The following is a 17,497-nucleotide window of genomic DNA, read 5'->3' as shown; positions in this document are numbered from 1 at the left end:
AGAGGTCCGAGCTTCGAACAGCGAAGCTCGGCGAAATCAGCAAAGTATGAAAGCGGAAATTAAATTGTTTCTTCGCCCCGCAGAAGGACGGTGTTATAACCCAATCGAAAACGTGAAAAAGCTAGATGTGAACCCAAAGTGCGTCACCCTGAATCTCCCCACGAAAAGAACCCAAGTGTGTGAAAAGTGAACTAAGCTACAGGCTGTTAGCGAGGCCTCCAACCGAGAAGATCCCTCCAGCGTGCATGCTTCTCCCTTTTATAGATGCGGACATAACCTTTTAGAATCTTCGTAGAAATCTCTATTCTACCCTTCAACTCCGAGGTTTCCTCCGTCAAGCAATTTTTCGCACATTGTTCACTTATCCGCCAGTTTCCTCGGGCGTGTGATTACCGCCTTCCCTTCCTGGACCTGGCGGATTCCTTCTACACACCTGGCTTAAAACAAGTGTTAGACCCTGTAAATTCACGAATTTTTCCCCTAGACCTATGCATGAAATTAGCCTTATCAAACATTCAAGGATGTCCATATAAAATTGTATTTTAAATTATGTCATTTTTATTTTTTTAAGATTTTAATTATGTTTTTTTTAAATTTTAATTTTATTTTTATTTTATGCTGTAATGTTATTTTAATTTTAATGAAGTGTGTTTAGACGTCACCACGGTTCGTGAACCGCCGGTTCACGGTTCGGAACCGGCGGTTCCGGTTCAAGATTTGTTGGAACTGGAACCGGCCCGTCGAAGACCGCACGGTTCCGGTTTATGAACCGTGAACCGCCGGTTCACTTGAACCGGCCTAACCGTCGGTTGTTACCCGGTTCCGGGCCGGTTCGGCGGTTCGGCGGTTTATCCGATTTTTTTTTTTTTTTGCATTTTGTAAATTGTAATTCAAGTTTAAAATGTAAAAAAACTTGCGTAAATAACATTAGAATGAAGCGATGTACAAATGTAATTTTATTGATACAAATTACAACTTCAAAATTACAAATTACAACTTTAAAATTACAAATTACAAGTTAAAATTTACAAATTACAACATAAAAATTAGAAATTACAACTTCAAAATTATAAATTACAAAAGACTTAAAGTCTTCATTACAATTTACAAAATTACATATTCGAAATAAAGGGGAGAAAAAAGAAATAAAGGAAAAGGACTTGAGCTCAACTTAAATTTAAACTTAAATTTAAAATTTAAGTTGAAATATAAGTTGAGATGCCTACGTATCCTCAATGCTCAATTGCATTTTGGAATCAAAGTCCACGTAGTTCTCTTACCTTGCTTACCTATTTGGCTTGATCGCAAGTATACCAAATGGTGCTCTCAAATTAAAGACTTATCATATAACATATTAAAACATATTAAAACTTACTAACATATTAAAACTTATATCATATAACATAATAAAACATATTAAAAAACTACTAACATATTAAAACTTATTATAACATATTAACATAGTAAAACATTTAATTTAGAAGTTTAGAACTTACTTGTAATCGAAGAGCGGCTCGCCTTCCCACCCCCTCTGCAACTTGTGCTCTAGAAGGGGCACGACGACGCCGAGAGTCACTTTGATCTTGAGCAATGCCCTTGCCCCGATCACCACCACGACGAGATGAAGACATGATATTATGGAAATTGGAAGTAGAGAATAGATAGTAGTGTTTATGTGAATATGACTATATGATAACGTGAACAAGAACAACGTGAGTAAATTATGAGCGCAAACAACGTACACAACTTGAGAGAATGAGGATGGAGAATAGAGAAATTGAGATTGAGAGAGAAATTCTTATTAACACAAGAATGGGGTGAGTAGAAATGGAAGAGGAGGGGGTATTTATAGGGGAAAATTGTGATAAAAAATTTAAATTTTGAAAAATAACGCCGAAACCGCCGGTTCGCCGCCGAAACCGCCGGTTTTCGGTGGAACCGGCGGTTTACGGACCGTTTGAATTTTCAAATTTTGAAAATTGCGGTGGGAAACCGCCGGTTTAGGCCCGGAACCGCCGGTTTAGACCCGGAACCGCCGGTTTAACCCTGAAATTGTGAAAGGCTAGGGAGTAGGCCTGAAATTGTGTAGGAAACCGCCGAACCGCCGGTTTCGCCGGAACCGGCGGTTCCGACCCGCCGGTTACGGTTTGCATAAAATGAGGAACCGGAACCGGCCCGGCGGTTCCGGCGGTTCCCACGCCGGTTCGAACCGCCGGTGACGGTTCCGGTTCCGGTTCGGAACCGCCGGCGACGGTTTCGGGCCGGTTCGGTTTGGAGACGTCTAAGTGTGTTTGTTTTAATTGAATTGGGTTGGAAAAAAAAATAAAAAATGAAATTGAATGAATAGTAATTAAGGGACGGAATAAGGGACGGTTAAGGGACGGAGCGTTGCAGGTTCCGTCCCTTAGTTAAGGGTTGGAGGAATAAAGTACAGTGGGGCCCTCAAATAGTGGTCAAATAGTAGTTAAGGGACGGTTTAAGGGACGGTATAGAGACAGCGTAGTGGATGACCTTAGTGGGTGCGAAGGACAATATGTAACTATGCACGATGTGATGTGATGTGATGGATGCACGATGAGTGTGTGATAACTACAGAGTCGAGAGCAACCTCACGCGGGTGATTAATACTCCCTCCGTCCCCTAATAAGAGTCGCTCTTTGACCGGACACGAGTTTTAAGAAATGTAGAGAAAAATTGATTGAAAAAGTTAGTGAAATGTGATACTCATATTTTTATATTGGTTTTATAATAAAATGCGAGTAGAGTGAGTTAGTGGAATGTGAGGTCTACTACCATTTATAGTAAAAATGAAGAGTGACTCTTAATAGGGGACGACCCAAAATGGAAATTAGTGACTCTTATTCGGGACGGAGGGAGTATTATTTTGACCAGCCGTGAATGCAATTTGTTATGGGATGAAGCTCATGATTCCTGGGTTATTCTGATTTAGAAATGGTGTAGAGTTGGAATGGATGTATTCAACCTAGATAATATAGTTATATCTGATTTTATGTACTCCCTCACTCCCTTAAATTTTATTAATAAGACCCAATATGTATAGACTAGCTCAGCCAGCCATGGCCCATGACTATGTAAAGAATATCACATTCGAAATCCATAAAAAAATTATTAAAGAGGTATCATCGTAAACCATTTAATATAAAAAAACTATAAATATATATAAAGAATAATAATGATAAATCATATTGTATTTATTATGGAAATATTGAGTAACTATAGCTTAACTTTCATGTAAAAAGATTGACTTTATTACTCTTTTCAATTAAATTAAATATTTTTGTTTAACCATTAGATTGACAAATCTGGTGACTAATAAGTAATAATTAGTCATTATTTAAATGCTAATTATTTTTAGTTAACGTATTATGCATATTATATGCAATTTTTATTAACAGCTTGAACTATATAATTGATGCACATTACGTGGATAAATGTATTTAAATATGCCCTAAATATATTCACGTTGATATGCATCAGTCATCACTCAATTAAATTGACATGTATTTTTGCTTATATCAGAAATTAATTGAATATAAATTTATCTCTATTTATATAAATATATAAATCTCAAATCCATAAAATCATACTCTTGAATTCGAAAATAACTTCAAAATCAAATTACATAAATATCATTCAAATATTCACGACATCGACATACCTTAATTTCCATAATTACAGGAAAAAAAATCAGATTCATCTATTTTTAATTAAACAAAATCTTACCATATACAGTTAAAACTTAGAGCATCCGCAGCAGTTGAAGGACGACGTCCGTCCGTCCGTGCCAGCGGCACGGCACCCGCTGTCCGCCGCTACGCTCTCGCCGCTGGCGCGGCGCTGCTCAATGCATCGAGCACGTCCGTGCCAGCGAGCAGCTGACGTAGCGCGTTCTGATTGGCCAACGACATTTCCGTTGGAAATTATTTTTTTTAAATCGAACATAATACCAAAAATTTTAAAAAAATTCAGATTCCCAAAAATATGGTCTTTTTACCATTTTTCTGGATTTTTTTAATTCAATTTAATTTTTTATTCCCAAAATCATCTATAAATACACATTTATCATTCATATTTCACATCAAATCATCTCCCATTCATCTCTCATTCATATTTTTTCATACAACTTATCTACATCTTCCTCTCTCACTCAAACCCTCTCAAATGGATTTCACCAATCTCAATGCGGAAGCGGAGCGCGAAGAACAAGAATACTATGAACAATATCGTGCCGCCTATGAAGCCTATGTCACCGCGAATACCCCCGCACCTCCTCCTCGACCAACTAGATCAACTCGCCGCTACATCCATCGTGACCGGGAGTGAGCCAACGAAAGGCTCGTTGCCGACTATTTTTCTGACCAACCACGGTTTCCGGAAGATTACTTTCGGCACCGTTTTCGCATGTCAAAACGCTTGTTTATGCGTATTGTCAACACATTATCCTCCCGTGTTGAATACTTTCAAACAAGTACAGACGCAACCGGTCGACAAAGTCTCTCGGCGTTGCAGAACAGCAGAAGTGTACATGTGCCATCCGACAACTTGCTACTGAGCAAACGGCTGACCTCTTCGGCGAGTATTTGGATGTCGGTGAGTCAACTGGAATCCTTTGCCTTAAAAATTTTGCGACGGCGTTCTTTCAGCTTTCGGTGAGGAATTCCTTCGGGCACCCACCACCGATGATTACCAACGGTTGCTTCGTCTTCACGAAACAGTCCATGGTTTTCTGCATGCATTGGTGGTGGAAGAATTGTCCGACTGCTTGGAGGGGGCAATACTTAACGGCCACAAAGGCGGCGGCCCAACACTTAACCTTGAAGCGGTCGCCGACTACCGCCTATGGATTTGGCATGCATATTTTGGTATTGCCGGATCCAACAACGACTTGAACGTGCTCTATTCTTCACCACTCTTCAATGATGTTTTGAATGGTGTAGCACCGGCGATCAACTTCACCGTCAACGGAAATGCATACCACATGTGTTACTATCTCGCCGATGGTATCTACCCAAGGTGGTCGACTTTCGTGAAGACGCTCAGCAACCCGCAAGACCCGAGACGAGTTCTTTTTGCGCACCGTCAAGTGTCCGCTCGGAAAGACGTCGAAAGAGCTTTTGGGGTCCTTCAAGCCCGATTCAACATTGTGAAGGTCCCGTCTCGGCTGTGGTACGTGAAAAATATTGCCGACATCATGTACACGTGTATTATCTTGCACAACATGATTATAGCTGACGAAGGACCAATGGCGGCTAGCTTTTACGACGAGGATGAAGCCGGAAGCTCAACCGCGAGGTCTCCCCCACACTGAGGTGTGCATACGACGGTGGGCGAGAGGATCGAAACAAGGAACACAATGCGCGATACCCAAGCCCACATTGAGCTACAAGAAGACCTAATCAAACACATTTGGGCGAAATTCGTCCACAAGTAGTGGTTTTTTTTAATTTTATGAATTTAATTATGTACTTTTTAATTTTTAGGATTTTAATTGTTTAATTTTTAATTTTTTTGTAATTTGTAATAGTATTCCGGATATTTTTAATGTATTTTAATTTTGTGAAAATATTTTTATTTAAATTGAATAATAGAATGATGGGACCCTTGAGCTTGTTCTTGTGGAAAAACATGGACCCTCGTTGGCAAGAGAACGGATGGAGATGCTCATAAAAGGTAAATAAACCAATAATAATCATAGATTTTAAATTTAAATAGTGTCTCCATCTCCTTCTTCAACTAGGTTGCAAAAAGCAAAACAGAATTGAAACAGTCAAATCGAGTCTTCTCTGCTCACTGTAACTTTCCAAACTGACAATTGAGAATCGGAGATCGGATTTCCTAATTTGAAATCTGTTGTAATCTGCTTCGACTTTTTTCCTAAAAACAATATTTTTATGCTTCTTCTCACGAAATTTCCATACCTATTTAAAGCCTATGAAAATTTTGATTTTCTGAAACCTAATTAAAGGCAGTGTAGCATAGTTCTTGCTTATACGAGATGGAGGCGACCGGATACGTTGAGGTTGAAGAAATATCGAACATTGATGCATCGGTAGGGGCGGTGGAGAATCTCCTCGGTTATTGTTTCAAGCAGAAGAAGCTTCTGGAAGAGGCCTTGACTCACTCCTCCTGTTCCGACTCCGCCTCCTATCAGCGCCTCGAGTTCCTCGGCGACGCCGCTCTTGGTTTGGCCGTCTCCAATTTCGTTTACCTCCGCTATCCCGGCCTCGATCCCGGGAGGCTCTCGCTCCTGCGCGCCGCCAACCTCAGCACCGAGAAGCTTGCGCGCGTCGCCGTCCGCCACCGCCTCTATACATACGTACGCTACAACGTTGCTGTCCTTGAAGAAAAGGTATCTGCTTCAATTCATATTTTGTAACTGCTCAATTCGCCCTTATTTCTACCGTTTACGGCGTCGATTTCGTTTAGGCTTTTTCTTTCTGATTCCAATTTCGGGTTGCTCTTTATTTTTTTTTACCAATAATTGATGTTTATAACGGGTAGCTGATCTGATAAAGAGAAATTAATGCCAATTGCCAAATTTGAAGAGAATTTATACAGTGGCATAGTTTGACTCTAGAGGTGTGGTGTGGAAAAAAGTAGTAATTGATGGATATGTAAATGTTGCTACTTCAGAACATGGGTTTACTGGAGTTGATGGTGGAGTTGGCTTTTGATATCTAATAAGCACTTTTGGGCCGTGTCAGGGCTTACTGATGGATAAATGTTCATCTGAGTGTGTAATGCGCTTTCGATGAATTTTGGTGTTATTCGCCACTGAAGACGCCTGCTCAAGTGCTTCTTGGGACGCCAAGCCAACTCGTCACTTTCAACTTTGTTAAGATCATGTTCCTGTTTTAGGTAAGAGAAATTGTAGTGGCACTACAAGGGAAGGAAGAAATAGAGATATATATATATAGGGGTTGTCAAATTTCTGCAGTTGCCTGGTTTACCAGTGGAATATGAAGTTAAGCCAACTCATACACTTTCAACTTTGTCAAGATCATGTTTCTTTTAAGCCTATGTTTTATAGGTAAGAGAATTTGTAGTGGCACTATAAGGGAAGGAAGAAATAGAGATATATAGTGGTTTTGTCAAATTTCTGCACTTCACTGGTTTATTATTAGAGATATCCAGTGGAATATGAAGTAACTGATGCATATTTCAATTTGTGCTACTGTGCTTCATGGCTTTGCTGGAGTTGATAAGGTGAAGCTAACTCGGTTATCTGATAAGCACTTTAACACACCCCTAACAACACTGAGTGTATGATGCACTTTTGATGAATATTTCCGTTACTGTTCACTCAAGATGTGTGCTCAATAGGTCGGGGGTTCAAGTCACCAATGACCATTGGCCATTATTGATCAATTTTTGAAAAAAATCTGAGCCTACTTGTTCACTTTCAACTCTATCAAGTCCTTAATGTTTTATTCCTATGTTTCAGGTTAATGATTTTGTAAAGGCAGTACAAGAGGAGGGGGAATTAGAGATATATGGGGGATTGGTCAAAGCCCCGAAAATTCTTGCGGATATTGTGGAGTCAGTGGCAGCTGCTTTGTATGTTGATTGCAATTTTGATTTACATACTACATGGAAGGTTAATTTGTTTCTTCCTTTTCTACTCTGTTGAATATGATTAGTAGAATTAATGTCAAAGTAGGAGGTCTTTTCGTTTTAAATATGAGAAGCAATCTGTTTACAACATGTTCTCAACCAAAAAAATGTCTTAGCTTGATTCGGTTATAAGTTTTCTTCCATGTTGTTTCAGATCTTTAGACATCTTCTGGAACCCATTGTAATGCTAAATGATTTGGAGCAGCAACCACAACCTGTAACTATGCTCTTTCAGTTATGCCAAAAGGATGGAAACCTGGTTGATATAAGTTACAGGAGGAAAGGAGAGAGAACATTTGCTACTGTTACCGTCAATGGGGAGTGTATTGCCTCTGCTTCTTCCGAGCAAAGAGAAATGGCAAAGCTCCTTGCTGCGAAGGCTGCTGTTGAAAAGCTGTCTCATAAATCTTGCAACCCATTGAAGGATACCATATTCAACCAACTCAATATGGATGGTGAAATTGAAGAAGCAAAACAGAAGCTGTATGAGGTGTGTGGCAAGAAGAAATGGCCGAAACCAAACTACAAGTAAGCATTTTTACCATTATTAAGAACTTTGTGTTACTGTTACTATGCTATTTACAGAGTCTGCGTATGAGTTTTACCTCCTCCATCATACCCATTTCTTGCTTTTCCTGTGAAAGGAAGTAATTTTTGCTTTTAAACTGTGGTGTTCCCCACATATATTAAATGCATGATAATTCTAGGTTTTAACCACATTCAAAGTTCAATGACACATCGCTCGCCATTGCTTTTACCGATTTGCTGAAGTGCTGTTTGGCAGTTCATTGTAAAACAAATCCCATATCATATCCTAAAGATAGAGATCTTTCTCTTAACTGTCTTTCACTTTCCAATGTTGAAAAATTGTGAGAAGTTATGTATAGATCTTTGACACTGCCAAGCATGTGCAGAATCCTTAAAGAAGGCGGCGTTGCTCATCAGAAGATATTTACATGCTCGGTTGAAATTGAAATATCAAAAGGTATACTTGTGAGGGAGGGGAAAGAGAAGCCAAGAGTGAGAGAGGCAGAGAACTCAGCAGCTTCAGTAATGCTCTTCGGTCTTAGAAACTCAAACTATGTATGATTATGTCCTAAACCTAGGATAGGTGTATTTAGTGAAACAGCTCACCACGATAGGGATTATAGTTGTTGCACTATCAAATTCTTTAGAATCAAGAATTTGACAAAGCCATGGAAATACTTTATTCTCAAGAATTTGACAAGGCAATGAGGATATTTTATTTTTTACATTCACCTAGTCTTGATTGTTTAGAAGAGTTAATTGACTCTTGATTGTTGACACAATTAATCAATTTCATTTATTATACAGGTTAAGTACTTGAAGTATTATCTTCCTTTTTTATGGTAAAAATACTTTGGTACCCCAATTCAATACATTATTATTGTTAATCCAAAGAATAAAATATTACTGTATAAGGTTAACTTTTAGACATTTCATATTTTATTCATTAATTTCATATAAAGTCAATAAAATATTATAAAGAGTGAAATAAATATATCACCATTCAAAATAAAAAAATGTGATTCTTCATGATGAATTTATCTCTCACTATATTACACTTACGCATGGATAAAAAGTTAGACACCTGTAAAGTCGTAACTAATGGCAACTTGAAAGTTTACATGATCTCAAAAATGAAATGCAATTTAGTTTGATAAAACATTTTCCTCTTATCCAATAGACTAGTGATTTGAGTCAGTGCTAAAGTAAACGGAAAATCATTATTGATTTTAAGCGCATGATCTAGTCTTCCATCTTAGAACACGTTTGCATCTTAGATTTTAATTACTCAGTGCAAACATATAATTAATTATTGAATAATATGCATTTTTGTATGGTATCAAAATTCCACCTTCATGACCATTGGATAAAAATGTGAATTACTAATCAAACAAATTATATTCAAGAAAAGTAACTTGAAAAGGAAAATGCATGTTGTTACACAACCACATTTGCGTGCATTAATGGTAATGTAAAGATTAGTGATTGCTTTTCTTGGCCCCTTATTAAATTAGTCTTTCATAAAGCTAACGATTAGCACATAAAACAATTTAGCAGAATAACCTTAAAAAGCTTACGTCAATTATTATTAACGTAATGTGACAGCTTAGCCACCGCATTAAAATAGTTGAATAGAGTCTCCTTTACATGTATGGTAGTATTTCATAATATAATAATTATTGTGTTAATCAAATGCTAATCTCTTTAAAAGAAAGAGTTAAAAATATATGCACTTGATTATGACGTTGGAGTTCAAAACATTTACTAGAATCTAAGAAATTTTTTTTAATTGATAAACTAAGAAGATAGTAGTACTATGTTTAATTAGAGATCTTGTAGCTTTCTCTATTGTTTTTTAGCTTTCTTTGATTGAATTGTATGTTTCGAATTATATTTCTAAATCGAATTTAATAAATATCAAAAGTAGTGAATTGACCTGCCAAATTCGATTAATCCGTAACAATACTAAGCGCTTCAACAATGGAGGACCTAAATCGAGCAAGATTGATCTTCACATTTTGTTGATCAATAAAAACAGCTCTGGCAGTCATGTAACCACCGCCTCGGTACACCGATGCCGGATCGATCACCACCGAGCTATTCCGGCCGTATAGCTTAACCAGCGAGCTCTCTTCCTCCTCAATCTTGTACAGCAGGTGGTGCAGCCCCATCGCCCGGGCCGTGTCTCCGAACATCACCTTCGAAATCCACTCTGTCCCGAGCGGCTCCACTTGCACGACCACGCCTCCCTTCGCCATGAACACGTCATTTGTTAGCCCGGCCCCGTGCACGCCCACGATCACGCTGCACGAGTTCACTAGCCGCGCCATCGTTGCCAGATTCGACCCCCTCACCACCACCACCTCAAACCCTACCTCTTGCATCATGGCGATCATCTCGTCTTCGTTGAGAAATTTCCTTGACTTCGTGCGCGAGAGAAGAAGAAGCCTCGGTCTAGGGATTTCCGAGACGTGGGAATACGTTAGACTGAAGATTTCACGGAGGAAACGCTTGAATTCTGGCATTCCGTACCCTCCTGGGATGTCTGTGGAGTTCACCTGGGATGGAGCCAGGAATTAAACTCAGGAGGGGCAAAAATGTCATAAGCAAATAATTTGAAGAATTAGGAAGGGGCATTTAAGATGAAATTCAAATAAATGTGCAAATTTGAAGAAAAATTAGAATAGATTGAAATTTATGAGTGGGGCATTTGCCCCACTTAAGAGCCATGTGGCTCCGTCCTTGCCTTTAGTATGCCGTGGTATTTCAACCCTACTACGGAGGCAGGGAAGCAGTGGACGGCGGCGGCGTTTGCGGCCGGATTGATCACCTCGTGGGCCGTGAGACGAGTTATGATGGCGTTGTATTTGGCGAAGAAGGAGGGCTTGTAGTCCTCAACGACGAAAGCCACGCGTGACTGGAAGTGGCGCGTGGTGATGTAGAGGGGGATGATGATCTCGCTCATTTCGTGGTACGTGTTTCCGATGTAGCCGGAGGAGAACACCACGGCTGGGACGCGGTGGCGGAAATCGCACGGCGGTGGAGCTGTGGCGTTGCTGTACTGGATTATCCGGACATGGGAGATTTCGTTCACGGCGTATCCCTGCCACGGGTAGGGACGGACCACCGTCTCGTTTTCCCACTCGTTGTCGGATGGAACGTAGACCGTCATGTTTCTGGTGTCGATTCTTACGGGTTTAGTCGATACGCAGTGGACGGAGTGGAAGGCTCTGTGGCAGGCAAAGCCTGTATCGTCAAGCTCCCTCCGATCCTCCCCTGTTTTAAAACAGAGCAATTCTTCTTAAAAAATAAAGAAGAATGCAAAAAACTTCTTATAATTGTTGAAGATGCACATACCTCTAACTAGTCTTGCTAAATGGAAATTGATGAATTTCTTGTCGTCAACCTTCTTCGTCGCAGCTTCGACGCCGGTGAAGTTCTGCATCCCTACCATTTTGAGAGAAATTTGATGAGTGATTGAAAAGGAAAATGATAAAAAGGTGAAGATTGTTACATTGATGGAAGGTAATTCTGTTTCCCCAGAGGAAATCGGCACCGACACAGAGAAACGGCAAGGAAAGTAGTAAAAGGAAGGGAGTGACACCAAAAACCTGCTTCTTCTCATCTTTCTCCAGCTTCATAGCTGTAAGAGATGATGAACTGAAGACTGAAATGAAACAGTGGTGAGATTAAGTTTTTAGCTTATTAATTAATACTAGTATTATTTGTTGGTTTTAGCGTATAATAACTCATCCTAAAATATTTTACCAGTACTATTCCGTCCCATAATAAATGTCACTATCCACTAATAATAATGTGAGTTCCAATATCCGTTAACATTACTTTAACTACCCATCTCATTCTTTCTCTTATTTTGCCAATAATGCATTAATTCTCATGTCATTTCAAATGCACATATTTTTATGGAACAAAGGAGTATTAGGAAAACTGGGAAATGTGGAATATGAAATTTGAGAATTATTAACCTTAATAAATGTTCAAGAAACTAAAAAAGTTGCAACCAAACTATAAGAAGCTGATACGAGCATTATTAGTTAGATAAATTAAGATTTGCATATCTTTTCCATATCTTTGTTTTCTTGTTCATTAAGTTATTATTAGCATTATAAATACGAGTTATTGTAATCATTTAAGAAATCAATCAAGAATATCAATATTATAGTTCATTCTCTTCTTCAAAGTGAGAAACCGTCGTGCTCGACGGGCACTCGCCCGCGACAAACATTTATCGATCGCCGATCTACGGACGCCGATCAACCCGATAGGAGGTTTATCCTATCACAAGCAGTGTGTTTTCACCCCTAGTACTGAATTAATGCACATGGCGTTTGAGTCGTTAGTCGAAGACCGGATCTACTATGTGGTGTGAATCAAGGCAAATCAATACTTGGAGGAATAGAGCTAGACATTATTTAATTATTACTACTATTATTATTAGAAGTATTAATAGTAGTAGCAATTTTATATGCAAAAGCAAGCAAGTGATGAAAGCCCCAACTTTTTATTTTACGTTTTCTTCTTTTAGAATATAGTTCAAGTGCATTTGCTCGCACGCAAGAATATCTTACTTTAGCTCCATAGTTGCTTTATTTATGATACTACTATATTTTTCGAATTAGGATAATTTATGTGATCAGTGATCCCCACATTTGAACATCACTCGATTTAGTTGATGTTATTATAATTTGTTTATTTTGTATATGCATTATGATTCTAATATATCACTGACAACATTAATTCTATAAATTATTTACAAATGAAAGCTTGATTTGTTCATTTTCTGTTTAACAAATCGAGCGTTGATTTTACGTAATTTATAGTAAAATTTATAATATTAATAAGAATTTTTAAGTTATTAAAAAACGAAATATATAACATAAAACAAATTAAACTAAACATGAACTAAGTGAGAGACCATCTCTAACCATGCAATAAATCTCATTTTTGGCGTTGAACACTTCTTCAATCATATTGCAAACCCGAATTCATTTTTGAGTTTTTCTATGGAACAATATCAAATATGGATGTGTACTGTACTGCAAAAATTTAAGAGGTAAAAAGTAGGTGAATATGAAATATTCTTATAATTTTATGTTTGGTGTAAATAATTGAAGTAAAATATTTTTTATGATAACGTATATTTAAAAATGGGTTTGAGTTTAATGTAAATGGTTGGAGATAACGTAATTATCAAATAAGTTATACTCCTACAACATAAACACCTAACTAACCATTTGTAGCAAAACTCATTGTCAATTTTCCTGCGCCGCACAAAGCTTATTTCCATTTCCACTATTGTAATAATTCATCAGTTCAGCTAAAAAAGATTAAAGTAAAAGTAAATTAGTTAGGAAAAGGAAAAAGTTCAATGACCCATGGGTACTTATTTTTGACTGCTCAATGTCCAAAAAAAAAGGGTGAAACTTAGAATTATTTGCATGTAAATACATAAATATGTTATTTCCAAACTTTTATTTTTAAGGCTGACATTGATTACATAGGCAATATTACTATCTATATAATGAAACACGACAAGACAATATGACAGATTATATATTTGGAAATATATAAACATTCGACATTTTATGATTTATTTTTAATATTTTTGAATGTAAAAATATATGAACTCTGAATTTTTGAATTTAAAAATACATGAACTCTTAGTTTTTATGATTTCCCCTAGCGAATAATTGCGATCAAATTAAAATTATTTGTGAATTGTATGAATTAGCTCATTTAAACATAGGTACATACATTTGCAAACATTTTTTTTAATTTTGTCATTTAATTGGGAATTATTTAAAACACAGGTGATATTGTGTCTATTACTTTCTCTTCCTATTTTCTATTATTTACTCAAACAACAAACTTTGTGAACTAAACAAATTACTAGTACAATATCTATTTTTGCCTCCCATTCCCAATATGATCGACAACTTATGTGATATATAATATATTCGTCAACTGATAAGAAAGCAATTTGTCAACCTTATGATTGAAGAATCAATATGCACAAAATTAAACTCGGAGTTAACTTGAAATTAAGAATGATAGTTTCTTCCTCTTGGCCTATGCCAAAGTAAATGCTAACTTCAAGCTGTATTTCCCCTTCAGTGATTGGGGGTATATGTACTTGAGACTCCTACTTCAACTAGAAAATTGAACGTGAATGAAGCTCATGTATCTATTACTATAAAGAATGGAAGTGTTGCGAAATAAGCTTCCAGCCATACATTCGGATTTAGTTACTGATGGTTGGGCGAATTTTTGATGGTAGTAAATGCAGGTAAAAGAAAATATAGATCACGACACAAGGAATTACGTGGTTCGATTTACTGAGGTAAATCTACATCCACGGGAAGAAAGGAGGGCAAGATTGTATTGCTTGATCTGGTTTACAGCTTACAAATACAGACTTGCTATATGATATTTGATGTCTAGAGAGCTCTCTCTTTTTTCTCCCCCGGTCTATCTGATCTAAGTTCTATTTATACATTGAACTAAGATCGTGGCTTGCATCACCACTGACTAGGTCGTGGCTTACATCATCACTAATTAGGTCGTGGCTTACATCATCACTAATTAGATCGTGGATGTCGTGGAGGTCATGAGATCCTGCATGGGTCCACCACTAAATAGATCGTGTAGTGGAGGTCGTGGAGGTTCTGCATGAGTCCACTATCTCCCAGTTCGGTTGAAAACTGAGACCGAACTGCTGAACTATTGCCGAGCAGCTTTTGCCGATCTGAGAGTAGAGCTTGATTGGTCGGCTTTTACCGAGCTGTAGGCTGGGGCCGAACTCTTTGGTAATGCCGAACTGATACTCTTCCTTGGGCTTTGGGCTGATGGGCCGTCACTGCTATTGGGCTTGTTTAGTACGTACCCCATCAGTTACAAACAATAATTTTTTAACTTTAGTTTGCCCACAATTTTTATTAAGTGAACAACTTATATAAATACATGCATGCTGCTATACGTATATTTTGTCGATGGGAAACCTACAAAACAAAGTTTGATATCAAAAAGGAGCATATTTTGTCCAACCTTCTCACACTCACATAACTCGTGTTTGCATCCCTCTTCCCAAGCAAAAAATTTCCTCCAAAGGTCCACATGTTAGATTTTCATCTTAATGATTATCATTCTTGAATCTTTATATAAATCTACATATTAACTTCTAATATTCAACCGTAGAAAATCAACAATCACCTTCATGTTAAATAAATAAGAAACAAAATCGAATCACATATATACATGGATCCATAACAAGCAATTGAAAATAGTCTAGGCAAAAAATTTACCAGCATAACCAGTTAGTGGAATATCTGAATCCTTTAATACAATAACATTGGATATAACAAGTAAATTGGCATGTGAGAGGTGTTCCAAAATGCTGATCAGTCAACTGGATTTTGTCCTACTTCAATCTCAGCCATCCATTCCTCTCTCCCACCTCTATATGTACCCTCCCTATTTCTTGCTTGCTGATACGACCTTACGTCGTATCCTATTTCTCCGGAGTCCTAACGAAGGATCGGCGGTAACAAAGAACCGGCTGTGCGCGGGAATTCCTCTCTGTCGGGCAGCGCGAGATCTTTAAGAGAATTCTCAATACGTTGTTTGGGCAAAAGATTAATATTTTTCATTCATATTCCTCAAGTTTGTGAACATAGCCCTATTTATAGACTAAGGACTCTAGGGTTGGTTCGACTCCTATCCTAGTTCATCTCGGGAAAGAACCAACAAAGAAAACCCGAAACGTTTATGGAAAGTAAATAATAAAAATAACTAATATCCAAAAATAAGTAATAAGAAATAAATAATAATAAAAAGACTCTTCCTATGACTACTTGGAAACATAGTCGCCCAAGAAGTCTGGCGGGCGACGGATTCTCTTCGGCCTCGCCGTTGGGATCGACGGCTGCTTCTCCCCCACCGGGCCTGCCGACTCCACTTCCTCACGGTTCAGCTCCGTCACCGGCAGCGGTGGCGGTTGATCCTGGACGGGGTCCGTATCAACCCCCCCTCCATAGCGACCTCATTGTCCTCAAGGAGTACATTGGGAAACCGACGCTGCACAAGTCCTAGCGGTTCCCACGTCGGCGACTCCGTACCATCCGACCAACGCACCAAGACGTGCTCCACAGGCTTACCGTCATGCCATAACATTCTCCTGTCCAACACTCGCACCGGATATACTACCGGTCTGTCCCCGAAGAACTCCGACGGCAGATCCATGGCCCTCTCCACGTCACTCCCAGCTACGAACTTCCGGAGGAGGCTAACATGGAAAACATTGTGAATTCTACTCCCCTTCGGCAAACGCAATCGATATGCGACCTGCCCAATACGTTCCACTACTTCAAACGGCCCATAGTAACGTCGTGCAAGCTTAGCCGATTGAGGGCGAGCCACCGAGTGCTGCCTATATGGCTGGAGCTTCAAAAGAACCAAGTCCCCTGCCTCAAATTCCAAGTGCCGACGGTGCTTGTTGGCGGTTTCGCGCATACGCTGTTGGGCGCGTTCCAAATTCTTGCGTAGCTCCACCAAAAGCTCCCCCCGTTGACGAATGATTTCCGCCGCCGAGGGCGGGGTTGCCGCCGAGGGGGGCGCGAAGATCAAACTGGGCGGTTCCCGGCCATAAAGGGCCTTATAAGGAGACATGCCCAACCCCTCATGATGGAAACAATTCAAAGCGAGTTCGGCCCACGGGAGGAAGTTCGCCCATTTGGCCGGCCGATCGGCAGTATAGGCGCGTAAATATTGCTCCAGCCCCCTGTTTCGTACCTCCGTCTGACCGTCTGACTGCGGATGGTAGGCGGTCGAGAAATTCAATTTTGTGCCGCTAAGGCGCATCAACTCCTCCCAACATTTATTCAAGAACACCGAGTCCCTGTCGGAGACCAACGTTTTCGGAAAACCGTGATGACGGACGACCGTGTTGATAAACAGATGAGCCACTTTCAAAGCATCGAATCTCGTCGGTAATGGCGCGAAATGCGCATATTTAGACAAACGGTCTACGACTACCATGATTACCGTGTAGCCCCGGGATTGAGGCAAGCCCGTAATAAAATCCATAGAGACGTCCTCCCAAACTTGGGACGGAATTGGCAGAGGTTGCAGCAATCCAGCAGGCTTCTGAGTTGAATACTTTGTCGTTTGACATACGAAACAGGCCTCCACGAACTTCTTTACTTCTTTCTTCATGTTGGGCCAGTAAAAGCCCGCCGCCACGCGGCGCAGCGTGCGCTCAAATCCCGGGTGTCCCGCCGATGGCGAGCTATGATATTCAGTCAGAATAGAAATTCGG

General features: G+C 39.2%; 2 protein-coding genes across 3 annotated transcripts; one reads left to right on the top strand and one right to left on the bottom strand.

The window, feature by feature from the left end:
- The first annotated feature begins 5,742 nt into the window (after positions 1-5,742).
- Positions 5,743-8,888, top strand: LOC121759693 (ribonuclease 3-like protein 2). Its single transcript, XM_042155365.1, has 4 exons — positions 5,743-6,370; positions 7,466-7,618; positions 7,790-8,163; positions 8,550-8,888. The coding sequence occupies exons 1-4, from the start codon at positions 6,017-6,019 to the stop codon at positions 8,722-8,724; spliced, it is 1,056 nt and encodes a 351-aa protein (XP_042011299.1). The 5' UTR covers positions 5,743-6,016; the 3' UTR covers positions 8,725-8,888.
- Positions 8,889-10,054: 1,166 nt separating this feature from the next.
- On the bottom strand, positions 10,055-11,833 carry LOC121757962 (alpha-1,3-arabinosyltransferase XAT3-like). 2 transcript variants are annotated; one of them, XM_042153409.1, is made up of 4 exons: positions 11,678-11,833; positions 11,521-11,610; positions 10,910-11,439; positions 10,055-10,721 (listed from the first exon to the last, which is right to left on the bottom strand). In XM_042153409.1, the coding sequence occupies exons 1-4, from the start codon at positions 11,802-11,804 to the stop codon at positions 10,113-10,115; spliced, it is 1,356 nt and encodes a 451-aa protein (XP_042009343.1). In that variant the 5' UTR covers positions 11,805-11,833; the 3' UTR covers positions 10,055-10,112. The 2 variants fall into 2 exon arrangements, with proteins under 2 accessions (XP_042009343.1, XP_042009342.1); XM_042153408.1 differs by having other exon boundaries at positions 11,521-11,813.
- Positions 11,834-17,497: the final 5,664 nt, after the last annotated feature.

The sequence above is a fragment of the Salvia splendens genome, chromosome 12 (assembly GCF_004379255.2).
Source record: "Salvia splendens isolate huo1 chromosome 12, SspV2, whole genome shotgun sequence".
Taxonomy (NCBI): domain Eukaryota; kingdom Viridiplantae; phylum Streptophyta; class Magnoliopsida; order Lamiales; family Lamiaceae; genus Salvia; species Salvia splendens.
This window is presented reverse-complemented; position numbering and strand designations above follow the sequence as displayed.

Excerpts from the sequence above, each read along its gene's own strand:
- LOC121759693 (XM_042155365.1), top strand. The coding sequence starts at position 6,017 with ATGGAGGCGACCGGATACGTTGAGGTTGAAGAAATATCGAACATTGAT. Across the intron at positions 6,371-7,465 it reads TTGCTGTCCTTGAAGAAAAG|GTTAATGATTTTGTAAAGGC; the intron begins GTATCTGCTTCA and ends CCTATGTTTCAG. Across the intron at positions 7,619-7,789 it reads ATTTACATACTACATGGAAG|ATCTTTAGACATCTTCTGGA; the intron begins GTTAATTTGTTT and ends ATGTTGTTTCAG.
- LOC121757962 (XM_042153408.1), bottom strand. The coding sequence starts at position 11,788 with ATGAGAAGAAGCAGGTTTTTGGTGTCACTCCCTTCCTTTTACTACTTT. Across the intron at positions 11,440-11,520 it reads TTTAGCAAGACTAGTTAGAG|GGGAGGATCGGAGGGAGCTT; the intron begins GTATGTGCATCT and ends GTTTTAAAACAG. Across the intron at positions 10,722-10,909 it reads AATACCACGGCATACTAAAG|GTGAACTCCACAGACATCCC; the intron begins GCAAGGACGGAG and ends GCTCCATCCCAG.